This window comes from Podarcis liolepis, assembly GCF_965112155.1.
Source record: "Podarcis liolepis genome assembly, chromosome: 7".
Classification (NCBI taxonomy): domain Eukaryota; kingdom Metazoa; phylum Chordata; class Lepidosauria; order Squamata; family Lacertidae; genus Podarcis; species Podarcis liolepis.
The window spans coordinates 64,488,477-64,515,810 of record NC_139561.1 but is presented as its reverse complement, the minus strand read 5'-3'; the positions used below and the strand labels follow the sequence as shown (position 1 = coordinate 64,515,810).

Below are 27,334 nucleotides of genomic sequence, written 5' to 3'. Positions count from 1 at the left end.
ACCCTAAAATGGATGTCAGGGTCACGTGCAAGAATTGTAGGCTCATGTGAAAATTGCACAGTTCATAAGGAAGCAGCTTTCAGACAGGAGACATTCCCTGTCCTACTTAGAGATTCAGCCACTCACTATACCAGAACTGGACTTGATAGCCAGGCATGGTTCAATAGAAAAGGTAGCTTTGCTGGAAGAGTGACTTACACCCTGCCCCCCCAAAAGGACACAAATTTGCACATGCAAACTTTATATGTGTAAATGCCAGTGTATATTTAAAAAGTTAAAGGTAAAGGACCCCTGACTGTTAAGTCCAGTCGCAGACGACTCTGAGGTTGTGGTGCTCATCTCGCTTTACAGGCCGAGGGAGCTGGCGTTTGTCCGCAGACAAGTTTTTTTCTGGTCATGTGGCCAGCATGACTAAGCTGCTTCTGGCGAAACCAGAGCAGCACATGGAAACACTGTTTACCTTCCCGCCGGAGCGGTACCTATTTATCTACTTGCACTTTTTAGCATGCTTTCGAACTGCTAGGTTGGTAGGAGCTGGGACTGAGCAATGGGAGCTCACCCCGTTGTGGGGATTCGAACCGCCGACCTCCTGATCGGCAAGCCCAAGAGGCTCAATGGTTTAGACCACAGTGCCACCAGCATTCCTGTATAAATATTTACTGTCTTTTAAATAGGAATAAAGTGGCAAACAGATGATCCCATTTGCCAGCTCAGTCTTCTGTTCAGGTACTCACTGCTGCTGATGCACAACTCCAAAGCCCCTGCTTTTTCTTCTGGTTCATCATCTTTAAACCAGAAAGCCAAGTGACACTTGGGGGGTGGGGAGTTGCTAGTGATTAGTCCCTCAGGGATGGAGTCTGACTGGGGTGGGGTAGGGGCTGAGGAAATACAAAAACCTCTCCATGGCCCTTTGACCCAGCTCTTTGCTGCAATATTTTAGTTCTTCTCTTGAGAAACTCTGGCCGTGCTGAGGGAAAGTTTGAACCTGAAGCTTCAGAGCAGATGTTGACATCTGGCAAACAACTATATTTCCCTCCCCTATAATCTTGGATTTGCCTAAAGGCACCCTTGGTCAATGATGTCCTGTTTTCTGCAACACCCGCACTTGGGGCAACCAGAACAAAAGATGCAATTCAATCAAAGTACCCAAAGCTATACTAGTTAAATAACAATTTGTCCAGTTTCAGTTGTTCTTTAGAGAAAGACATAACAAGTACAGGTGACACATTTGCATTTTAATGTAAATTAATATTAATAGGTCCATTGTCTTCTTTCTGTACAGATATATACAAATAGGTAAACATAGCAGTTTTATATTTACAAAATAATTAAGTTATTTTTATTAATTAGGCTCTCTGAATATATAAATACACATGTACATAAATAGCACCAGCACAGGATGCTTCAACATTAGTTGTGTCTTATTTACAGTTGAGAACAGTACGAGGTTGTGTTTGGCAAGGTCATGCCAATGGTGTAATGTACACCAACAAGCACCATCCGGGTCCGTGGCAAGATAAAATTAAAAAAAAAGGGGGGGGGAGAGAGACCCTTGACAGTACTGAAATTTTCTTTACCACACTTGATGCCATTGGTATCAGGCGGATTAGAGGCAGCACGAACCACACCCAAAGAAAATGACTGCTCAAAAGGTGTTTTTCAAAAAAAAACAAATGTAAAAATAAATAACAATTGTGGCGCACTTATTCCATCAAGAGATATGTTCCTGCAGTACTGCACATTGCCCTGCATGCAGATGCAGTTGGTGCTCCTTCAATTCCACGTAGCATGTACCAGTGTTTGCTCTCCAGAGAAGTCTGGAAGGACGTCATAGAGCACTCCCTCAAGGAAGTAAGTCAGCATCCCTCCTGCACACCGGATGGCCCCGTGGCAGCCCCTCCCCACCTTCAAAGGGTTCCAGTGTGTAAACAGCAAACCAAGGCAAGCCGAGGTCAAACAATGCTGGCCAGCTCTGTGGAGTCTGACTCGGTGCTACTGTTGTTTTCTTCATCTCTGGGGAAGTAAAAGAAGGAAAATATATGTTAATCACACACACACACACACACACACACACAGGTTTGCAGTAGGCACACAGACTGCAGCTGTAAGGGCTGCATTCAACTAATGAGTCCTGCTAGTGGAAGCCCATGCCAGGACTTCTGCTTCTGCAATAGGGCTCCACCCCATCCTCCCATGAGAGCCAGTGTGGTGTAGTGGTTAAGAGCGATACACTCGCAATCTGGGGAACTGGGTTCGTGTCTCCGCTCCTCCACATGCAGCTGCTGGGTGACTTTGGGCCAGTCACACTTCTCTGAAGTCTCTCAGCCCCACTCACCTCACAGAGTGTTTGTTGTGGGGGAGGAAGGGAAAGGAGAATGTTAGCCGCTTTGAGACTCCTGAAGGGGAGTGATAAAGCGGGATATCAAATCCAAACTCTCTCTCTCTCTCTCTCTCTCCCAGCTTGAGTTGTGTTGGGGGGGAAACCCAGAACAGTGCAGGAGGGGTGGAGAGGGAAGATTGTTCCCTCTGGTAAGCCAACATGCTTCCGCTGATGGAACAATTGCCATAGAACTACGATGAATTCCTAAGTTTCCAAACAGGGATTAGGTGTTGCTGCCAGAGGCAAAAGTGTCCTTCAGCTGTGTACACACCATACATTTAAAGCACACAGCCTATCCCAGGAATCCTGGGAAATGTAGTTTATTAATGTTGCTGGAAATTATGCTTTTGTGAGGAGTAAACCACAGTTCCCAGGATTCTTTTTGGGGGTGCTTTGAAGGTTTGGTGTGTACCAGGCAAGGCGAGGTCAGCACCCAATCCAGAGCTCCTGTGTGTTTGCACTATGCTGACCTTGCTCCCGCCTCATTCCTCCTCTCTTACCTCCTAGGAAGCACCAGGGACTGCTACTGCTTCAGCAGACCCTCCACTATTGCCTAAAAGGTGACCTTTAATCTGTCCCATTATGAAGATGCAGGTTGCTTGTTAAGATGCAGCTCATGACTCCCCTGGTGCCCTCTTCCAGACTCGACAGGGAGTGCCAGGCACAGCCTGCTGCTTATGTGACAAATGTCCCTCCCTCTGGGGAATGAAAGAGGTTCGCAGTATTGGAAAGGACTCAGAAAAAGAGGAAAACAGTCTGGTTGGTGGGCCACTGCGATTCACAGGTCACCAGTTGCCTATCCCTGAACTAGAGCTACCCCCACTTCTGAACTATCATGCAGTTATGTGCCACCACTAATCTTGGAGTAAAAGAGGTACCCGAGGCAACTCTAAACAGTCAGGAATCCCAGCAAGTGAAGACAGAACTATCAGGAAGCCAAGCAGTGATTTGTGCATAAAGGGCCAACATTCAGGATCACTCAGCATTTTATATTTAGCTCTCTACACCCTGCCATGGAGTGCTGCATCAGAGAAACTAGACACCCATTTGTCCCTGGGCCATCAAACGCCTGCTCTATTTTAAGTTTTGGCAATAAACGGAAAGGGTCATCTGGAGGAAGAGCCACCTGTCCTTGCAGGATTTGAACCCGTTGCCACACACGGGGAATTTTGAAAGAGTGGTGTTTTCCGTGGGTGGGGGGATTCTTCCTGATTCTGAATGGAACATGAGATCACACTCCCCCCTTCACTGCAGCTTCACCCAGACACGGGATTCCGGATCCTTTGCAAACCATCCTTCTCCGGAGCCCCTCCCATGCTCAACCTATGAGACTACAGTAAGGATTTTGTTCAGAAGGGATCAAGGAGGCATAGCATCTGTGGCAATCGCTCCTGAGCCAACAGCATCCCTGCAAGTGAATGTTCTCCTGCAACTACTGGCTAGGGCATGATAGCCCATCCCATGAGAAAAGTCCCAGTCTGATAGTTGCTCATCTCTGCCAAGTTATAGATGCACCCCCCCGCCCCGCCCCAAGTGGCCATCTGGGGTCTCACCTTAAATCCTGCAGGGCTTTCTTGTTTTTCCGTCGCCTCTCCTCATCAATGGGGTACAGCTTGAAAAGGAGCAGGCCAAGGATGATCAAAGCCACAGGAGCAGCCGACACCAGTATCTTCAAGGTCAAGTTCACCTCCTCTGGCTGGGAGCACCCCCGGGTCTTGTAGCCAGCAAAGCTACACACCAAGGAAAGAACTGTTATGATGGCCAAGTAAAGTGTCCAGTAGCCCTGCGTCGCTCCTTACCACATCGCCAGGTTAACAAAACCAGAATAAATTAAACAAAATAATAAATTATACAAACTGGCTCAAATTGCAATAAACAAGCCAACACACACAACAGGTTTCATAACTCTTTTCTTGGGCTGCCTGGGCACAGAATTTTAACATTCTTTTTAACAACATACACTCCTGCTACAGCCCCCGTAACTTCTTTGAACAATCTAGTGAGTTAAGTCACTATTTTAGAGAAGGCGAACTGCAACTAAGACAGAACAAACTGCCTAATGCAGCACACAGGTATGTAAAATTAATGGTGACACAGAGCTTCAAGCCCAGGTATTCCAGGGCTCCCAGGTGATGCATTCCAGTCAGTGGATCTCACTAGCTCGCCAGTAGATCCATCAGGATCCTCCTCTCCCTAAAATGTCTCCATTCCAGCCATCATGACGAAAACTACCATGCAATTTTAAAGAAATGGTGTTGGCATCTGATAGTCTTCCTCTTCCTCCCCATTTCCTCTTGCATCATATCTTTTTATATTGTAAGGGCAGGGATTGGGCTTTGCTTTTATTCAAACAAAGCCAGTCTGGAAGCCTTTTTGGCTGAAGAGCAGGGTAAAAATAATAATGCTTCAAATGATGGCGTTCTGCTATATATACCACCAAATCTAAAAAAGGGGAGGGGAGAAAGAGGCAGGCAGGCAAAGACTTACTCTAAACTGAGTGTGGAGATTCCCAGAGACACCCCAGATGCAAACTTGATGAAGAAGACGTAGAAGGAGAAGAAAATCGCTTCATGGCCAGTGGAATCTGGGTGCTGCAGGTTGAAGTCATCAATGACATCTGGCAACATGGACCTAAATGGAGAGAGAAGCAAACCAGTCAGTACCATTTCATTCTCCCCAATTGTCCTCAGCTTCCAAACTGGAGGTTACAACAAAGAAGTAAGATGTCCAATTACAAAGGGCAGCGATACGTCCGAGTTCTCCTGGACATATCCTGGATTCAGTCGCCAAAAATAGCATCTGGGGGGAATTTCTGAAAACTGCTAAAATGTCTGGGGAAACCTGGACATATGGCAACCCATGTTGGAAGTGGACTTGTTTTGAGCAAATTTCCTAAAAAATAGGTCAAGAAAATTAATTTGTTTTGAGATTTTGCAAAAAGCTCAACAACATTTGTCACTGGATTTTCACTCTCTGAAATATGGCATCCCTAAATTACAAATCACACTTTTTCACTCAATGATAACCAGAAAAACATGTTTTGGGGCTGCCCCATTATTTGCCACCCACATTTCAACATAGAGTTGGGAGTTTCAACATAACATAGGAGTTATTGGGGGGGGGGTGTGGAAGCATAATCTGCTTTCAGCACTGAAAACATAGTACTATGTTTACTAAATACACACACACACACACACACACACACACACACTTACCAGGGTAAAAGAAAAGCAGCAGCGACACTGATTCCTGCTGCAACAGCCACTATATAGGTGATAATAAGGTTACTTTCCATTATTATGATCAAGAGGAGGAAAGGAGTTGCAGACTGTGGAATCAAGAGAGGAAATGGTCAAAAAGATAATCATTTGAAGGTTTCCATTGGCTCAAGACATAGTGGATAAAGATTTATTTTTTTAAAAAACCATGATAGTTTAGGCTTTAATTGTTTGCACCTTGAAAACAGTATACAAATATTCATTTATATACCTGCAATATATATTTTTATTTTTAAGGGACAAGGTGGGCTAATATTAACACAGTCACCTCACAACTTGCACGTGTTTAATTTATGCGATTTCAGCTTTACAGGGTTGATGGCCAACTGGTTAAAACTGAACAAATTAAATGCGCAAAAACTGGTGAGCTTAAAAGTTCTTTTTGCACAGAGTTCTGCTGGTGCAGAAAGAGCTTTTAAGCTCTCTGCCTTGCTTACCAGCCTCTGGGAGGCTCTTTCTCGGGCTCTGGGACGGTCTCCCAAGATCTCAGAAAGCCTCCTAGCGTCTGGTAAGCAAAGCGGAACACTTAAAAGCTCTCTGCTCGTTTTTAAGACTCATGTGGTGTGCTGGTTCAGGAAAGCAAGACTGGGGTTCCAAGGAGGTGGTATGTCTATATGCATTTGTGGGTATCCACGCCATCCCCAGAACATAAACACCACAAAAGATGTGAGAAGACTGCATTTCTTGATTTGTAGGCCAATTGCAATGTAGTCCAGCCCAGTGAATAGACTTAGTAACTTACAGGAAGAAAGTAGCAGGTACAGCCCAACACTATGATGTCAGTAGGCCTCAAGCACATGAGGCCTGTTCCTCCATGACAAGGCCTTTCCACACTGGAACAGCCTTGTTTTGGGGAAAAGTAAAGGAGCCCCATGAGGTCCCAAGTCTTGTACTGTCAATAGGCCTTAGATCTGCTGCAGAACAGCCATCTCAGAGAGGGAAACACACAGAGCTAACACTGCACCACTAACAGCCCCTCTAGAGAAAACCTTTGAAGAGGCCCATAGTGTTTACCCATAACTCCATGGCATGTTCAGTTCTTGGACTTAATAGTTTTATCAAGATCTAGACCAGCTCATTGAGAAGCTGCTTGGCAGACCACTTGGGCCGCGTGGTTTCCTCGCTGTTGTAGGCTTAGCAGCGCCAAGTGGAAAGACTTGCTCTGAGCGCTACGTTTCCCTGCATGGCTTGGCAACAGGCACAAAACCTCAAGTCGGCTTTGTGCTTCCCCTTGGAGATTTTTCACTCACCGAGATTCCAATGTAGACGGCTGTTTTCTTCCCAAAGCGAGTGAGGAACCACTGCCAAAAGGGGATGGTAAGCGTGGCAGAGAGCTGCAAGAGAGCAACAAGAAGGGAATGGGAGAAAGAGTTGTTACTCGAGTCAGCCAGAGTCAGTCTTCGCAACAGCCTCTCCAAGGGAGCTCTGCGGGAGCCTCGGGCACTATGTATGCAAGATCACACGCTTGGATGTGGCATTGATTAACCTGGACTTAAAACCCCGATTCCAAACACAATCATGCATATGGAATCCACAGTTCGTTCATAAGCATGAACAGAAAGAAGGGGAAATGTTCTGACAGCAACCATAGCTAAGGACCCCGGGGCAGGTTATGATCATGGGAGATTTTTTTTTTAGGAATGCCTGCAGTTGCATAATGGCAGGGCAAAAAACATGCTCAGGTTACATGATGCCCATTTACAAATGGCTGCACCAGCTCCTTGGCTTCTTTCATAGCCAGCGCAAATGCCAATTCTATCCTCAGCTGTCCCACCATAGTCTCCTGTTCTCAAACAATCATGTCCAGTCTCCTTCACTGCCCCCTTACACCTGAAACCCCCTTTCTTTTTATAATAACTGTTTATTAGTTTTCAATTAAAGTCCAATAATAGACTCATTATAACAATACCAATTTATAACACAATTCATTCAAAAACCGAGTTACAGAATTCAGATAAAGTGGCCCCGTGTACTAGATTTGATTGTTGATTTTCTTTATTTCTGCGTTCTATAGCAATAATGCCAGAATTCTGCAAGGCTTATAAAGCACTGAGTTTCCCCACAAGAACTCAGCCAGTGTCAAGTTCCTTTTCCTCATGAAAGTTCCTCTCAGGGCAGCGTCTCTGCCCTTGCCTCTTCTTAGGACAGGACAGGAATTGTTGGTGGCATGTCAAGAACACGCCCCTACGTTCCTATGGAGTCAGAAAGGGAAGAGGAGAGGAGAAATGAAGGGTGGCAGGGTCTGTTACATAACAGGGATTGGCGTAAGTTTTGATTCTGCAAAGGGGGCGTGAACTGGATGGAGTCTGGCCAAGAGAGCTGGCCATGAGGATGACAGAACATGCTCCACACCCCTCTCTTAGGGACACGCAATGAGGGGCTGAGGTCACAGCCGGTGGTGGCATCCAGCAAAGCTAAGCATGTGGCTAGAACTAAGGGAAGCTTGAATATGCTACTGAGGACAAGCACAGCCCCTCATCCATCTTCTCTCATCCTCTCTCAGCAGCACTGTCCCAAAACACCACAGGGAGATGGTGTTGCAAATTATTATTATATAATACAGCTCCACCTGTGGACGCTGAACTTTATACAGAGTTCCATAAGCAAAAAAAGTGACACAGGTCCATGTCCTCCTCCCTTTCCCAGGACAGCACTTGGGTTTGGTTACAGTCAAAAGGATTAAAGGGTTTAAGCCAAAGGCTTAATGGAAAAAGGCGGGTTTGGTGGAGTGATTACGGAACAGCCTTTGCCAGCCTGGCACCCTTCAGACGCTTTGGATTACAACACCTCTCATTCTATGGGATTTGTGCTCCAAAACATCTGGAAGGCACTACGCCGGCAAAGGCTGTTCTGTAAGACAGCTGTGTGTGATCTCACTGGGCAAGGGGCATATGGGGGGGGGGGGAGCATGGGGAAGTGCTGCAGGTCATTGGGCTGGAGCCCATGAACACCCCCTCCCAGGTTTAGAAACACACACTATTTCCCAAACTTGCATGGCTCTAAAATAAGATATGGAGCTAATTTTTATTTTCTTTCTCAATTTCGACTTGGCCACGAGGTCCCAAAAAGGGTGGGGGGGGAAGGGGGGGTGGCCTAAACTCTCACTAGATAAGCAGACTATGAATTTGCTGCAAATGCCCAGGCCACATGTTTTGGGTGGGGAGGAAAGAATAGGAATGAATATGCTAGCCAAGTCAAATTAACACAGTAAAACTGCAGGAGACCACACACCGATTAAGCAGAAGCTTTTTGGAAACACAAAAACAAACACCATACTTTCCAGGACTGCCTTACAGAGGCCACATGTCCGTCCGTCTCTCTCTCTCTCTCTCTCTCTCTCTCTCTCTCTCTCTCTCACACACACACACACACACACACGGCACTGAGTCACCACCTGGTATTCAGATACATCAAGGCCCTTTCTTACCAGCGCCTCCCTCCACTCCAAAATATTCAGAGCTCTTCTCCAAATAGTCCAGAGCCCTGTTCATTTTATTCCCCCACAACGGCCCGGACACACACTCAGCATTCCATGCAGGGTTCGTAATGGCTCCTTGAATGCAAATAGATCAGGTTTTTCCCACTCACTTCTCTAACATTCATCTCCAACCTCTCCAAAACATCCAATTCATCCTGTTCTGCTCCAGGTGGGTGTGCTACATATGCTGCCCCTGCTTAACTTCAAAACCAGCAATTTCCTTTAAATTGTCATGGTTACAACCCCCCCCACCCCACCCCCAGAATCCTGAGGACTAGTTTCTCATAGGTGCTGAGAATTGTTAAGAGACTCTTATTTCCCTCACAGAGCTGCAATTCCCAAAGTTCCCTGGGAAGAGGGATTGCTTGTTAAACCGCTCTGGGAACTCTGTGGGAGTAATAAGACTCATTCCCCTCCCAGAGCTTAACAACTCTCTGCACCTATAAGATTCTTTGGGGAAATCCATGACTGTTTAAAGTGGTGCAATACTGTCTTAAATGTATAATATGGATGAGGCCTCAGTAATGCACGTTCCTGAATGTGTCGTTTTAAAAGAAAAGAAACTTTCTTGTTTTTTTTAGCAATGTGGTGAATATCTATATCATCTATCTATCTAGATCTATCATCTCCTGTCCTCCTGTTTGAAGTGGTATAGTCCAAGCCATGGCACCTCCTCTACAAACACTTACACCATTAATGTGCAGAAGTATTTTATATGGGAAACAATGGCACCTTCAAAACATACCATTTCCTTTTGTGTGTTTTGCATTTCTAGGATGGCTTAAGAGTGAATCACTGGATCTGGTAACAGATCAAAAAAGTTGGCATTTTACCTGCCCAAAGTTTTGAGTTTTTCTGTAGCCATGAGAAAACAGAGACCATTGGCGGGGGGCTGGGAGGAGGTAAACAGAAAGCCAGACTGCGCTCAGGATTTGGCCTACCCTGAATCTGCTTCACAGAGAAAGCTTACAGAGCCGCCCCCCCCCCCGAGCTAAATGCAACACCATTGCATGGTAGTCAGTACTAGGCTGCCAGGTTGCAAAGGAATTTTCTTTTTACCACACCATCAGATGAAAGCATGTGGCAAAACAGTTGTCTGCAACCAGTGCAATCAAACCTTTTTGTAAATGCGACACACAGGAGAAGGAAGAGGAAGACAGCAAGTTATTGGTGGGGCTATACTATGCTACGGTGTCTGCATCAGGCCACAGTTTGACTCCTTTGTGAGCTTGGAGAAGCAGAACAGAGCCTCTTTGCCCACCATGCTATTACTGCCTGAATTACTTTCAAGTCCCTGTGTTTCCTAAAGGCGTAGAGAGGAAGGGGGTTCTTCCCTCTCCCTTCACTTCACTTACTTTCTAGCCTGGCACAACACAATGCCCCCCACTGCCTGCTCCCCACCCCCACCCCTCCTCCTCACATCCATCAGCCTGGAAAGGCTTTCCCAGACAAATCGGCTCCATTCCTTTCATTCAGTGCCTCTCTCCGATAAACACTCAAGGCTCCTTTTTTCTCATGATTAAGGGTAGAAAAAATGGCCGGGTTGGGACAAAAGGCTCACATGGCTTTTATTCTCCATCCCTTTTCATGGCCTCCTTCAAATGCCTAACAAAGAACACACTGTTCCAGGAACCATGTAAAGTGACTGCCCTTCCCTTCCCTAAGGTTGCCCATCCTTTAGCTTCCTCCAACTCCTGCACAATCGTCAGGCAGCTTAAATGCTTCTATGGTGGCTCTCCAAGGAGTGTGTGGCTCAGTTCTCCAAGTTCCACGTGCTCCTTGGACTCTTTGCACCCTGGCAGCTCAAGACCGGTTTATTGCCGGATGTGCCTCAATTACTATTGGTTTGCAGTTCAGTGGTAGTTTGGTGTTCAGTTGCTGCTGGGCAAACCACATCAAAGTTCTTCAACATTTCCCCAAAATGCCTTAAACAGATACAGAGCTGGATAGTCACAGAGTACAGCTGTCCAGGAGAAGAGCAGCCTTTGCAAAGGGCAGCATCCTTTACCTTCCAATATTCAAAGCGAGTATTAGCTAAGTAAAACAATGGGGACCTACAGCCCTCAATAAGATTTTAGATTCCTCCTACCATTAGTTCTCGTCAGCTTGGAAAGCTACAGCTTTCCCCAACACAGACTGGCGTGCGTGAGTATTTGCAAAATAACCTGGGACACCCACACATAGGATGTCACACAATGTTCATTCTGCACTTGTGTAAAACAGATTTTTTTAGTGTGGAATTCACTGCCTTTGCTGTACTCTTTTTGACACCTGCTTAAAACATTTTTGTTTACGCAAGTCCATCCAGACACACCACTGTTTTAATCTTTTAGTTTACTACTGATTTTAATTGTTTTCTAAATGCTTTAATTACTTGTTTTCATCTATTTATTGATCATATTAATTTTTCCGCTAAACCACTTTAGAGGCTTTGTTACAACTGATCAGTATATAAATGTTGTTAGATAAAATAAAGAAAAGAAAAAGAAGAATTCTATTCATGAGAGTCTTCTCCCTCATCACACTGGCCAACAGCTACAGACCTTCACTTCTGTGCTGCTGTATCCTATTGTCTGGAAAAACTGATTACCTTGGATTCCAGCTGGAAATTTGGGCCTTCCCCCTCCCATGAAACTATGCTGGTACAGCCATTTACATGACTACTAAGGAAGTTGCAGGTGGGGGCAGGGGGCAGGAGAACAACATTAAAAGTTTGTAAAAAGCATTTGTTCTGCAATAACCTGAACAAAATGAGGGCAGAGGTCAAGATGAAATGGATTTCCCAAAACCACTTAAGCAGGTTCATGACAGAGGTCTACCCCCCCCCAAAAAAGAGCTCCCTTTTGAAACAGATAAAGAGCAAGAGAAATGTGAGTAGAAGTCATGCTGACTGCCATATACATACCATGATGGCCAGGAGAATGTTCTGGAACTCATTGCGTAAGCCCAAGGTGTACGTACAGAACAAAGCAAAGTTGCCTTCCAGCAGCTGAAAAGAAGTGGAGCAGATGACATTAAGGGAAGAGATCCTGGGAACTCTCATTAAATCTCATTAGAAAGGAAGGGAGGTTCTTGATTTCTGCCTGAAGTAACTTCTTTATCCTGTTTTTCCTCTATGGAGCTCACAGCAGCATATCTAGCTCTTTCCCCCTTATACAATCTATTCTCACAACTACCCAGTGAGGTAGGCTAGACAGAGAGAGAGAGAGAGAGAGAGAGAGAGAGAGAGAGAGACTGTCAAAGGCTGTCCAGTGAGCTTCAAATCCAAGTGGGGATGTAAACTTGGGTCTCCCCAGTCTTAGTCTAACCCCCTAACCACTATACTTCACTGACTTGCCAACATCCCATAAGGGGTGGAGGTTCAGCTGCAGTGTTAAGTGCACCTATGGGACAGGTGGAGAGAGAGCTCCTGAACATACCATATTGGTATGAATATAAGTCATCCCCAATTATAGGCTGTCCCTAAACAGTGTTCTAAATTAGCCAGGCGCCAGGTGCGTTTTGCAACTGGCATGGGCTCAATTGGGGCCACACAGAGATCTCTGGATGCCAGGTCAGCAACTAGGGAAAGCAAAATGTCACTTAGAGAAGGATGTGAAATATTTTCCTTGAAGTATGAATTAGTTTTATCCTGGATTGTTTTTTTTTTTTAATGTGTTGTAAACCGCGTTGAGATTTGTACTTTAAAATATAAAGCTGTATAGAAATGAAAGAACAAGAACAACCTTCATCGTGTGTGTGTGTGTGTGTGTGTGTGTGTGGAGACATTCTATTGTGGTGACCGTAACCTAGGTTTAAGGGTGGCATTTGGCAATTAGGATTATATACCTGAGTTTCTAACACTGCCCCTAAAGATATCTTAAATCACAGCTCCTCTAAGAGTGTGCATATACACTGAGGTTTATACAAACCAGATTTTTGGGTGGGGGCGGGCGGGGGGAGCAGGGAAGTGCAGCCTATATTCAGACCCATACGGTAACTCCAGAAACAGAGGCGTATTAAAATAAACTTCTGTATTAGAAGCTGGAGCAGTGTGTGTGTGTGTGTGTGTGTGTGTGGAGGAGGGAGAGAAAAAGACGAGAAGGCTACTGGATGACTGCCACAGTGAAGGGGAAGGAAGGCTAACAAAAGTGGAAGAATTCAGCAGATTCCCCAAGGCCAGAGAAGAAAAGTCACTATTCACAATTGAGCTGGAAGTAAAAAAAAAGCTAAATGAGAAGTATTCAGCCAAGGAGCAAGTTCAGCGTTGCTGCTGTTGCAGCTTGTTGCTACTAGGGCAGATTCCAGAAAAGGTTAAGAAGTTTGCCTCTTTAGCAAGAATCTGGTATTAAGGGCCCAGATTCTGGTAAAGTTCTTCAGCTTTGTCCGGTGATTGCTTCTATACCAATGTGTCTATAATCCAGAAATAGATCTAGGTCTGAGTTCATTCATTAAGCGCAGCTGTTTTCCTCTGCTCCTCCTTTTGAGAGCAGCCCATTTCACAGCACTCTTTGTTAAACCTTAGTCCTTAATATGAGGCCTTAGTATGTATTAACATTCTAGCTAGCAGACATCTTGCCCTGGGTTCTGCCAGATAGTTGCCTGTTTCAAACTAATTTACCTTGTCATTTGCTCAGTTTAGTATGCTATCTTGTATTACTGATAGAAACAGAGCTGAGTGGTCCTTCCCCAAAGCTAGTCAGAAAAGTGCCATCAACTCAATGGGAACTAAAATGTTATTCTTCTTTTGCAATCTGGCTTCTAACACCACGCTTGTTTTCAAGGAAACAGGAGACACACTAGGACACACAACACGCTTCTCTGTGGGTCTCTGATCAAGTTTAACAATTTGTGGCATTCCTATTACCAACTCAGGTTTCCAAAAGGCAACCAGGGTATTACTGAACTAAATGCACCAGGTTGCACTCTTAACTCAGATTTTGTGCGTGTTTTGTCTCCATTTCTGGAAAGAGTTCCAACAACAGTTGTCGTAAAAACCCTTCTGGCAGACTATGGTTATTATAACTTATTCCCTTTTTAACAAGAATACTCCTGAACCAATCTATTCTGTCTAAAACAGCACACTACTCTCCCGTGTTATGACCTATACTAGGCAATCCAGCTATATGTCTTGACTTCTTAGCTACCAATCCCAACAAAGGGTCCCAGCAAAGTTGACAAATACTATAAGGCTTGCATTTTATTTTCCCAACCTGGAAAGAATCCACATGGCAAGGGAGAAAAAAACAGTAAGTCTGAAGGCTGCAATGAAATAAACCAGCCTGTGATCTTTGCATGAAGGGCAGTATATTAATTAATTAATTCAGCCAGCCAGCCAGCCGGCTGCCTGGAGATATCATATAAAATCATCATCTTAAATAGAGGTGGTCAAGGCAGCCCATGACATAGGAACAAGCAACTTCCACACAGGGCTCACCGATGCAAATCCCAAGTGCCACCTGGCTAGGTGTTGTGGTGGATTTCGGGATTAGGATTTCCCCATCAAGGAAACAACAAGGTTCTAAGCACTCGGGGAAATGGAAATTCTGTGCTCACCTGGGAACTTCTGTTCTTCTCAGGGAGAGAAAGTCACCAAGTTGGGGTAGGGAGGCCTCAAACAGGCAGACCTCACCTCAGTTTGAGGAGAGAAAGGAACCCACCTCTGAAGCTGGGTAGTAACGGTGCATTTATCACTGGGAGGGTGTGTGTGTGTGTGTGTGTGTGTGTGTGTGTGTGTGTGTGTGTAAAAGATGGTTTCCTTACCATAAAGGCCAGAGAGGTAAAGAGTAAGCCAGCGATCAGCTTGACGTAGGGGCCATAGTTCATCACTAGTTTTAAGCTTTGGAAGAAGGAAACTGGCTCTTCTGGCTGGAGATCGGAAGACTCTGCGGGGAGCAAAACAGAAGCACTAGGTCAAGTTATTTCCCATCAAAGCATCTTCAGACAGGCCTTACACCACTTTCATGCTAATCTTGTGCTGGTGCAAATTTTGTTTTGATTCTTATATTCCTATTTGATTTAGTGAATTGTCTAGAACACACTGGTTAGTTGGGAGATACGTAAGTACCATAAATAAATTTGAATGCAAAATAAAATGCTATGAACGAATGCCTTACAATGCCTTCATTATTTAACTTGTTTTGTGTCATTTCATCATTTTGCTCCTGGTTTTAGGATCTGGCTGTGAGGAGCAAGGAGCCCAAGGCCAAGCCAAGGAAAAGATTGCTCAGCCGCCTCCCTAACATGCTTCCCACAGTATCATGCTGTATAAGGGCTAGTGGCTGTCATCTCCTAAGAGCTAAACACTGACCCCCCACTATCAGATCCTACCGTATATCCACCCTACTGTGGAATTGTAGCTTATGCGTTGCTGCATTTTAGCGAAAGAGAGAAAGCAAGAAGTGGCAGCCCTCAGAATGCCATGTACGTGGATTAGAAAATAAGGTATCTCACAGTACTACAGAGAACGGTAATGAATTTGCAAAGGCATAGAGAAAGACAACTTCTTTTCTGCGGTGAGCAAATTGTTCCCAGTTCCCATAAGCTCAAGTCTGCAAATGAATTAGGAACACAGGAAACTGCTGAGTCAGACCAGGGGTCCTTCTAGATCAGTATTGTCCACACTGACTGGTAGGGGCTCTCCTGGGGTTCAGGATTCCCTCCCAACCCTGCATGGAGATGCCAGGGATTGAACCTGGGAACTGATTCATGACCCTTCCATTATGTTCCAGTTTAGCAGCTTAAAACCAGAGCTTGAAACCTTTCGGGTGGAATACGGCAAAGGGAATTTCCATGCCTTTGCAATATATTCTGATGGCCAAGGCGCTTGCTCTTTGATACTTCCATTACTTGCATATTTTGGATATATATTCCCCCTCAGCCCTACTCACTACAGTCGTACCTTGGAAGTTCAACAGAATCTGTTCCGGAAGTCTGTTTGACTTCCAAAATGTTCAGAAACCAAAGCACGGCTTCTGATTGGCTGCAGGCATTTGGACGTTCGGCTTCCAAAAATAGTTCGCAAACCGGAACAGTCACTTTCGGGTTTGCGGCATTCAAGAGCCAAAACTAAGCTGTTCGAAAACCAAGGTACAACTGTATTTAGGCTAACAAGTCTATTTTACAATTTGTCCAGGACTCTATTACATCATGTTGGGGCGGTGAGGGGAAAGAAAAAACAAGCAAGCAAACAAACAAACAAACCTATCAGGGAAATCTCCTTGTCAGTAAAACCTCCTCTCCATCATAGGTTTAGGACTGTTGACAAATGGATTGCAAGACTGGCAGGACTTCCCCTTGAAAGCTAGCTAACTATCATTTCACGAATGTGGAGTGTTTGGGTGATGATAGGCTTAGTTACCTAAGAAGAGGGACAATATTTCATAGATGTGGGTGATTCTTTTGATAAGCCCCCTGCAAATCTGGCCTCTAGCACACCTTGAGGCTGAGTGGATTAAAAACCTCAAGAGGAACTTGAGTGACAAGGAGGCCTTTGAGAATGCAGAACAAAGATCGCAAGAGCCAGCTTCCCTCCCCAATGGCTGGTTTCAACCAGCAAAAGTCAGGGGCTTTTCCACAAGGAGCTGGAGTTGCATAGGTGACGCTTGGTTTATGCAACGGGAAATTCTTGCAATGGAAATTCTTGCCCTGTGTGTCATTTGCTCCCTTGAAGTCAGCCCATGTATTAAAAGGGATTGGCCCATGTACAAAGAGGCACAATAAGGACATCCATCTCCAAGAGGCAAGGAGGAGATTCTTTGCAACTATCAAACCAGCCCGATTACATGCCCAATGGGAAGAAAAGACAAAGCATGTCTCTTTTTTCTAGGGGGGGGGGGGAGAGATCAGATGCTTATACAGCACAATAGGAGTGCACAGAATGCTTCATGGATAATCCTAGTTCTCTCAAACCAGAAAAAAACTCTATGAATTGGAAGTATGAGGTGGGTGGAACAGAAGAGGAATGCATGTGAGTGGAAATACGCTTATGAAAGCCAAACCATGGTTTGGTTGTTACATATTTAAAATAGGTCTGTGTAAATAATGGGAGGGGGACCTAGCTCAGTGCCAGAGCACACAGTTTGCATTAAACAGGTTGCAGGTTCAATCCCTAGCATCTCCAGCTTGGGCTGGGGAAAAACACCCCGTCAAAAACAATGGAGCGCTGCTGGCAGTCAGAGTAGACACTACGGTGTTAAGCAGTTTAATAATAATAATAAAATAATAATAATAATAATAAACAATAATAATACTCAGCTAGATGAAGTAAAAGGCAGGTTTTGATGGACTCCTTTGGGAGCCAGTATGAATTCTGCACTACTCAACTTGCATCCATCTTTGTCACAAGCAAGTCGATTTCTTGGCAGATTATGCCTGGACTTTTCCTTTTAGAGCCCACCCCCTCCACCCACTTTGCAGAGGTCACTTAAGCTGTCCTTGCTCACCTCGTCTTTCTCGAACACCCACAGATAAGACGATAGCACAAAGAATATATATCCCACCGATGACACCAGCTGCGATCATGTAGGCATTTCTCTGTACAAGGATAGGAAACAAGGTTGGGGGGGTGGGGGGAGACAAAAATGGCACATCCAGATGAGAGGTGATGTTTTCCAGAATGGCTTGGCACAAATGCATGAACATGTGGGCGTCAGGAGAGGAGATTGTGGTGGCTTTGCTTCTCCCTGGCTGCTCTGGGAGTTGCGAAGTGCTGAGCTAAGCCATGGCTTGGCACCTTTCTCCAAGTCTGGACTTATGGTTTAGTCAGTCTTCCAAACAAAACTTAAGCTGTAAACCATAGGGCAAACCTTGGTTACAGCTTCTGGTTCGCCTGAAGCCTCTATGGTGTGATGTGCAAAACAGGCCATCATATGCTTGCCTGACAATGGAGTAAAACCAAAGGCACCATTCCAGAAAAACCCAACAGCTTTTAATTATTATTACATCTGCATTCAGCTCTTTGCCCAAAGCACAGTAAGCATTAAATTTGCACTATGAACAGGCTGAGATGAAAGTGTAGCTTTCCTTTCATATAAACTGACCTGGAATTCAATGGGAGGGCGGTATTAAAGCATCAAGAAACCACATCAGGTTTGATTGCTGCACCTCTAGTTAAGAATGGTCCTATGGCAAAGTTCAATGTAATCAAGGCAAAAGAAACCTGGGATGATAGCATAATAACATAAGAACCCAAAGGTTCATCTGGTCCAAGGATGGGGAACCTGTGGCCCTTCAGATGTTACTGGACTACAACTCCCATCAACCACCATCACTGAGTGTTTTGGTTGGGGCTGATGGGAAATGAAGTCCAACAAGCTGGAGAGATGCAAATTTCCCATCCTTTTTGTAGTCCATCATCCTGTTCCACACAGTGGCCAAATGTCTCTGGGAAGCCCACAAACAAGACATGTAGCCAAGAGATCTCTCTCCTTTTGCTGCTGCCTAGCAGTTGGCATTTGGAGGCATGCTGCCTCCTCTGAACCGGGAGGATCAGTGTGTATTCAGCCTGGCTACTAGACGGTCTTCTTGACGAAGAAGCAGGAGGAGGAAGAGTTCTCTCTCCAGCCCAGCTCTGCAGCCACGGGCTTCCGCTAAACCCCTTACTATATTATCCCAACCAAGTGGGATTAGGGAATGCTCAAAAGGGATCTGTACCGTGTCCGTGAGTGAGCCAGTGTCATGGGTGATGTTGACCTCTTCCATGGCCACTGAAGAAGTATTGCCAATGTTCAACAAGAGCGGGTCTGGAATGCAAGGCGTGCCCACTTTGCCCACAATTTGCCCTTGGATGGCTGTTCCCAGGACGGTCCCAAGCACTTCCACTGTCATGCCTGCAGGAAAGGGATGCACAAGCGGTGGTTAGGGCTAATAAGTGTACTGTTGAGCCAGTGTATGAAAACCTAGCTCGCCCAGCAAGTTTAACTATCACAAGTTGGCTAAACAAGCCCATTTCTGGTTTAACCCACTTAGCAACGGAGCCTATTTTGCAAAAGGTATTCAGTCATCTCCCAACAGTCTCCTGGGAAGCTATTTCCAAGTCAGCATCTACTTAAAATGGATATTCCCAAATATCCGGTGGGGTGTAGATGTTTGGACCAAGACGACTCAGGTTCAAAACCCCACTTTGACACGAAGATAACCAGATGACTTGGGCCAGTGACCATTGCTCAGTCTAACCTAACCTATCTCACAGGGTTGTTGGGATGATAAAATAGAGAAGAATTAAGTATGCTGTCTTGAGTTTGGAAGAAATGCAGGAAACAAATATGGGCAATAAATAAATATAGTAAATAAACATGAACAGAATTCAGCCCCTCATTTCCTAGTCAAGAGATAGAATTCCTTCATAATGTAGAAGGAAAATTGGATCCATGAGGAATGTGAACTGCCTCTGAGCCTCAGCCTTTTCTTGCAGTTGCTCAAAAGCTCCTCTTGAGTGAGGTTACATTTTGGTCTCTGGTCTAAATATTAAAATTGTTGAAAATAACTCTTCTACATATCAAGAGGTAAAATCTGGACATTACCACTGTAGTGGGAGCAAAGAATTTAATTTTTAATGCTCCCCCATGTGAAAAATTGAGTGGCCTACTTTATTGCATATTGGAAGACTGCAAGTGAGGTATGTGAATTCCCTCCCCATAACATGCCCCCTACCTTTCTAAGTGGCACAACCAGAGTTCTATTGCCCCAGAGTTCTGTTGATCTGGGGCTGTTCTGACTAATGTGCAGAACAGCCCCAGATCAATGCAAATATTTATTTTTGTAATGAGAGGCTGATTTGCATCCATTCCAAGGAACTTAACAGTGGTGAACTTCCTGAAATTTGGGAGAGAGCAGAAGTGTGGGAGAAATAGATCACCTGTACAGATATGCTGAGAGGAGAGATTTCTGAAAAGGTAATTATTCACAACCCGGGAATCTTAATGTCCAATTTCCATTGGAAAAAAAAAAGTATTTTGAATGCTCCTGTCCTGCATTTTCCAAATTGTCCTGCACAATTCATCCACGATCACTAGGCACTGAACACAAGCTTTGCAAAGGTGTGTTCTTCCTGTCTTAAGTAAACACTCCAAAGTAGACAGGAACAGCCTGAAAAGTCCCCTTTTCAGCAAGTTGCTTCCACTCAAATGCACACCTTACTGGACGTAACAACGATGACGCTCCATCATCAGCAAACGTATAGACCTCCAGCCATAGCAACCAGAGGCACACACCCAAAATTTCAAGCCTCCACATGCAACTGAGCGGGGCATATGAGCAAATTTCATGCTGAAGTCCCAGCAATTCACAGTTAAAACACAATTAGCTGGGGCAAGAGAGCAGAGGTGGGGGGGAAGAAGTAGACAGACTCTCAAATGAAAGGAGCACAAGCATTTCAACATTCAAGGAAGTGGCTGTTCTTACGGTAGGCAGTGGCAGAATCTCGCTCACTCTGCTCCCTGCTAATGAACATGGTGAGGGCCGAGTACGGAACATGGAAACACTGCAGAGGAGAACAAGCAAATAAGGAAGTCAGACTACACATACCCTTGTCCAACCTGCAATTACAATATACAAAAGGAGAAGCGAATGCGAAGTGGATGCTATTTTAGAAGGGTGTGGTGGGGATGGGGTGATGTAGAAGAAGAGGTAAGCAAGGCTTCGGGGCCTGATGCGTGCCAAGCTTCTCAACCTGAAGAGGATAAACCCCCTACTGGACAAGCCAAGCCCTCAAAATAAGATAGGGTAACTTTAGAGACTGCTCAACCTGCAAAAATAGAGCATAACTCAAAATCTGCCCAACTTCCATTGTCTAGATTTACCAGGATCCCATCTTGTGGCAAGCAGGAACCCCTCCTCCTCAGGCATTTAAATATGAAAACCAGACCAAGATACACAACAACATGTGGCAAGCACATGCCTAGCTAGAAAAGGCCTTAAATCCTTCTCAATGGTACTAGACTAGACTTTTCCCATTTACAGAAAGTTTTACATCAGCATTTCTCAAACTATCTGATGTGGTGGGCTGGCATTCCTCCCCCCCCCCCCCCCAGTGTGCCAGGGGCCAGTAGCATATTCGGTCTCTGAAGCATCCCGCCCCCCCCCCCAACCTGCTCTGTGGTGCAGTCACTGCAGACAGGCAGCCAATGGCTCACGGACCTGCTGAGGGCCTGGTGCTTAGAGGCAAACAAGACCAACATACACACACCTTCATACGGTGCACACTTGTTCAGTTTTATTATTTAAGATTAGGGCTGGGCGATATCAGCTTTTCAACATCGCGGTGTATCACCAACTGAACATTGTGGTTTGGCGATATACTGTGATGTTGAAAAAAGAAGATGCATTTGACTCTGCCTGAGAGACACTAGGTGAAACTGCCCCAGCTCTCACCTCGGGAGCCAAGGCGGCTTCACCCAGGCTCACAGTCTGGGACAATGCAGCTTGTTTGAACTGCTCAGCTGGGGGGGAGAGAAGGTCCCCCCCCCCCCGCTGAGACAACCCTGGGGCGCGCGCACAAGTGGCCAGACCATCAGGGCTCCTTTAACTGCTTGCTGTGGGGAGCAGCAACCACGATCCCCTCAGCTGAGCAGTTTCACAAAGCCACCACTGGCTTGCGGGAGCCTTTAACTGGGGGCTCCTTTAACTGCTCAACTGAGGCAAGGGCAGCTGTGCAGTTTAAAGATGCAGAGGAAGGAACAAGCTGTATTGGCTCCTCACCAATACAGCTTGTTCCTCCCTCTCCATCGTATGAGGGCAGAGTGGGATGGCGGTTTCACTCAATGACATGTTGCTGGTGAAACCGCTCCCGAGTCCCTCTGCTAGCAGTGCCAACTGAAGGAAGGAACTCTTGCACTCGGGAAGTACATTGCAAGGGCTCTGCCAGGCCTACGTTCCGCAAGGCACACTAAGCAGAGAACTGGCAAAGCCACTTTCTGCAGGCATTGGTGATATACGATCAAGTTGCCCCACGGGGAATTCAGTTACGCAGCTGGTCTGGCCACATCCCATATGATGTCGGGTGTGAGCTAAATGAGGTGCAGTTTTGGGGGGAATGGCCTTGTGGGCCAAATCTGGCCTGTGGACTGGAAGTTTCCCACCCTTGCTCAAAAGCAAAATGCAGGCTGTGCACAAGAAGATGAGGGACTCACTGTCACGAGGGTCTGGAAGATGCAGTAGAAGAAGAGATACCACATCACTTGGCCTTGAGAGATGTCGGGCACAAACCATATCAGGAAGTAGGAGATCACAGCAAAAGGAGTGGAGAATATAATCCTGTTGAAAATTGAAGCAAGATGAGAAAAACCTGATATAGTTTGGGGTTCGGAGAGAGGAAAAGGAAGAGAAAAAGTATAATTTGATACGAATTCGTCTGGTTTCAAATGCAAGGGACGTAGTCCATTGACCACCTCTGTAGAAGTTCTATTGGTCTTGACCTAACAGGGTTTTCACCTTCCTGTTCCTTTCAATGGCTGCTGGGGGCCACAGCAGTTCTCATTACCACGGAGGAGTTAAAGCTGATGTCAGTCGTGAACTTACTAGGCTGCCTTGGAAAAGCCACCAAATCCAAGTCCCTGACCTGAATCATAAAGGATAATTATACCGGCCTACTTTTAGGAAGCAAATACTGACACAATCCTTGGGAAACGCTAAGACAACTGGAAACAAAGCCAAGTATAATTGTCATTCTCTTCACTCTATGGCTGCGGTATGTGTCCCTGCGAGCCCCGCCTCATGGTCAGAACCCTTGGTTCAGCTCCAAGGGATTAGATGACCTTCAGATTCAGCTTGCAGTCCTACAAGCTTATAATTCCAGGCTTGTCAGTACTTGGGCGGGACTGGGTGGGTAGGAGGAGAGAGAGAGAAACAAGAGAGAGAGAGAAGAGGCAAAGTTCCAGAGAGCATAAAGAGCTGAGTAAGGTTTTGTGCAGTGGGGCTTTGATCACACAGTCCCCCTCAATGAGGCAGCAGGAGCAGGCCTGCTGAGCTTTAGAACCTGTTGTGAGCAACAAAGCAGAGATTTGGCAAGAAGGTCCGTCTGCTTCAGGAGGAGCTAAGCATTTTGCAGGACTGGAAGGGAGGCAGGGGAAGTCTACATGCTGTGCGTGTGAGGCGAGGAAAGCTAAACCAAGGAACTAAAGTGCCACCTTCTCCACCCAAAGAGAGGAATTCACTACCTCCCTCGCTCAGAAAAGAGAAGCGAACTGGCTTTCTTTGTGTATCTACTTCCCACGCAGGACCACATGATAAGACAGACTTTTAAACAGCCACTTGGCCATCCAGTGACAAAGAATTAGGTGTAGGTCGCCAGCTTATTGTAAGCCACAGAAAACTAGCATAAATAAGTGTGGCTTGAAAGGCCAAATATTTCTGCAAGCTAGTCAACTCAGGTGGGTTTATTTCCACAAGATACACATTTCACAGAAGGAAAACTGGCAATGCTCAGAATTCCTCCCCCAAACAAGCTAAAGATCTACATACACCCCAGAACAAATAAAAGCCCAGGGGGGGAAATGCAGGCAGCATGCTGGAAAGCAGTGGGGTATCCTGCAACATAGGCAACTTGGGCTATAGCTTTCGCCCTTAACTGGAAACCTAGGTCTTTATCATTCAACGCCTCTTGTGTCACTGGTCCTCCAGGAAACCGGAGTGCGTTGCTGTATGCACATTCTCTGTAGCAAGGATACGTTATCAACAGGACAGAGGAGTACATAGAGACGGAGGGCGGGGATTGGGGTGAAGAGACAAAGGGGAAGATATCCATTTATTCCCTAGGAGAGAAACTGCTAAAGCCTTTTACAGGAAAGGACCTGGTGAACGTAAGAGAAGCCGGCTAGATCAAGCCAGTAATCGAGCATCCCGGTCTCACAGTTGTCTGCAGGAAGCAAGCAAGCCAGCCAGACCCAAGCACAACAGCCCATCTCCTCTGCCGTGGTTTTCAGCAACTGGTATTCAGAGGCACAGTGCCTCCGACAGGGGAGGAAGAACCATATTCCTCCTAAGTGAAGTTGGCCCAATGCTCGTCAACTTTTCCCCAGCTTTTCCAACCTAATAAGCATGGAGAATAGGGATCCAACCAAGCAAAGCTCCCCCCCCTCCCAGCACATAAGCAGAGGCTAACATGAGAAGAGTGGATGCTCAATCCAGGTGGGGTTGGGTTGGGGGAGGACTGGCTGGCTTTTTCTTGCCTTTCACCTGCTAGCTAATGCACAGAGGCAAAAATCAAAAGTGGCACCGGGTTCAACACGTGTACACACCCTTTGATAACTAAACTCAAGGTTGCCAAGAGAGATCTAGAAGACACAACCTATAATGGGAATGTGCTCTTGCATAGGCCTCATTAAAATGAAGAGGAGCCTTGCAAGAACACATTTACTGTTCTCTCGGCGCAGTTCTCATTTGGTTCACTAAGCCTTTGTGTAGGACTTCTCTGTGGACTGTACACGCTAGAAATGTGTGTACTGTCATTTGGACTTTCTGCATTCTCAAAACCTCCAGCTTGTAGGCCAACCTTGGCTCTCCAGGGGGTCTGAATTGGTCTGAGAGGCAACTTTCCCCAGAAAATGCCCACCCATTCTTCAACTGACTTCAGTTATCTGATGGGCAGGAGGGGGAGGAGAAATCCTGTGCGGGCATGAATGTTTCTCATGCAGGAACATAGCAGTATAGCTGAAATGAGCAAGATTCCAGACAAACCCCTTCCTGATTCAAGGATGGATTTGAATGGAAACCCCTGGGAAAACAAGTTTTAGCAGCGCCTTGAAAGGGGCTTTGAAGTCCCAGCTTTAGCACTTCAAAGCTCTTTGCACTTGATGTCATTGTGATGCCATGTGACCGATAGCTAGGGGGCTGTGCCCACCAGTCTTGCTTCACATGGATTGTAAGGACTATGTGGGGCAGGAACTGCCCCACTGTTAAGTGAGTGCAAGGGTAACAAGAGCTATTGTGGAGAGCAAGTCTGAATTAGTTTTTCTTTTCTTTTTTAAAAAAGGTTTCTGTGCGTATATTATGCATAATAATAAACAGGCATGGGCAATCCTGGTAGAATTCTTAGGAATCTCATTTCTCTTTTGGGGGCTGTAGCCATGTGGCCGAAAATTAAATTCATCCCTCAGGGTGTGTGCAAGACTACTTTTCTCCATCTGGCAAGGGAAGCAGACGGAAGAGAGAAATTATTTTAATGTGACTCATTGGCATTTTGCCCCACAGCACGCCAATTCCCATGACGCGGAAAGGAAAGGGGACGTGTGTAGGACACTAAGACAATCACAAGCGTCCTGATATTCTGAACTAGAATACTCAGTATTTGCATAGCCTTCCTCTTGCCCCTGGGCTTTAAAAAAAAATCCCCATAAACTCTACATAGCTTGATAGTGGTGCGGAAAGTGGAGGAGCGTCCACACCCTACAGTGGGGATGCCCTTGTGGAGATCCCCTTGTAAAACACCTTTTTAGCAAGAATGACTGCTACAGAGTTCAAGACCGGACGGCCAGCTTCATCCGTTTCCTCCTCTCCAACCCATTCTAAGAGTGACAGAGTCTCCCAGCAGTTTGACTTCTAGTAACCCCCACCCGCTGATCCGCAGAGATATATGAAACAGGCTAGACAGGCACACACCCTTGGCTTTCCATTGGCTGAGCTCCGATGGTGTGTTCCACTGCAATCTCTTCTCCTTCCCCGCCCACCGGCTTTAACCGTTTCCTCTGCCATGTGTGAAATAGCTTCCTTCCACACACGTTGCTCTTGGGGAAAGGGAAAAAGTTTGATTTTCAGCTTCAAATCAGAATGGAAAGTGTGAGGTGGGGGCAGAGGAGATACTAATTTTTTAAAAATTAAAAGCAGATTTTTCAAAAGTAAGCCTTGCTTCCATGCTGAAGTTTTTAAAAGCAAAATTTTCACTGTATTATTATTATTAGTGTTTTATTTATTATTATTAAGATTTATTAAATTTCTATAGCAACCTTCATCCTAGGAGCACAGGGCAGTTTACAATGTAAAAAACACAAAGATACATAACATGGTACCAAGCAATAATAATACCGCCCAATATTATTATTGAGTAGTAAAACCCTGGCTCAGTTTTCATGAAATGCTGTGCTAAACCACAGCTTAGCACAAATGAGCAAGTTTCCCAAGCAAAGATCGCAGCCACAGTGCTTCTGCTGCTGCTACCAGAACCAAACTAGGGCCAGACAAACCATGATGTAGACAAACCATGTAGACAAACCATGAGCTGTAACCAAGGTTTGTTCTTGGTTTACCACTTGTACAGAGAAGTCCTCAATCACCTACCACACAGAACCCCTGCAAATCTTACTGGGGCACCTTCTAGGGTGCATGGACTCATGGTCCCCACAGTCATTGTCCGCAAATTGAGCGTGTGTTCCAGAAACACCCACTCACACCCATGTTTCTCCTCGTGGCTACTTCTGGGAGAGGGAAGACGCCCAAAAGCCACTGCAGAGAACATGCTAAAGATGTTGTGGGCAATATTAGAATAAGGCTACAAGCCTTCGCATGCTAAGCCCCATCAAAGACAGTGGGACTTACTTCTAAGGAGATGGGCACAGGATTGCATCGCAGGAGCGAGCCCTGTTCCCTGCAAGCCTGACAGGAGAGACGTGCGATGGAGAGGGAGCCAATTTTAGAGAGAAGCAAGCCGACTCAGATTGATAAGGACACGACCTCATAAGCCATCTGCCTCAGCCCACTTACCGCATCAGAAATCACTAAACTTAACTGCTCTCTGACATGTTGCTATTCTGGACTTTCAATACTGTATTTGCAACTCACCATTCGAGAGGCAAAAGTGAGGGAGAAGCACTGGTGCTATGGAAGCTGTTAAGCCCACTCACACAAACTTCAGCTCAACTGCAGGAAGCCTTGCCCAGAAATATCTCAGCTGCAATAAATTGCCAGGCAAGTTATTACTAAAATAGGTTTAAAAGAATCAGCTCTAGCTTAACAATGGCCTAGACAATGTCACAGCTAGGGGAGGCTTTCTGTTCTGCAACGGGCCCGCTTACAAAAGATTTCCATGAGATCATGTACAGGTGAAGATGAAGTCACATTTGTTTCTACATATTCGTAACACATTCCAGACACTACTGGCACCCTTTTGTCTTTGTGAGTCATATTTACTAACGCCAACAAGGTATCTGGCTGAGCCACTCTCCTAACTGCAGAATTTTTTTTTGCTTCCCAAAAATAAACTAGTCCACTACTCCCAACAAATTTAAT

At 45.6% G+C, this 27,334-nt stretch overlaps 1 protein-coding gene across 1 annotated transcript in view; it reads right to left on the bottom strand.

Annotated features, from left to right (window-relative positions):
- Positions 1-1,216: 1,216 nt before the first annotated feature.
- MFSD2A (MFSD2 lysolipid transporter A, lysophospholipid) overlaps positions 1,217-27,334 on the bottom strand; it is a 35,281-nt gene continuing 9,163 nt past the window's right edge. Inside the window, exons 4-14 of the mRNA XM_083511815.1 lie at positions 22,246-22,369; positions 20,519-20,597; positions 18,770-18,945; positions 17,560-17,650; positions 14,879-15,000; positions 12,042-12,125; positions 6,909-6,992; positions 5,596-5,708; positions 4,868-5,011; positions 3,934-4,110; positions 1,217-2,013 (exon numbers count right to left, since the gene is read on the bottom strand). Of these exons, the coding sequence (XP_083367941.1) occupies positions 1,953-2,013; positions 3,934-4,110; positions 4,868-5,011; positions 5,596-5,708; positions 6,909-6,992; positions 12,042-12,125; positions 14,879-15,000; positions 17,560-17,650; positions 18,770-18,945; positions 20,519-20,597; positions 22,246-22,369 (1,255 nt within the window). The 3' untranslated portion in view covers positions 1,217-1,952. The remainder of the gene's footprint in view (positions 2,014-3,933; positions 4,111-4,867; positions 5,012-5,595; positions 5,709-6,908; positions 6,993-12,041; positions 12,126-14,878; positions 15,001-17,559; positions 17,651-18,769; positions 18,946-20,518; positions 20,598-22,245; positions 22,370-27,334) is intronic.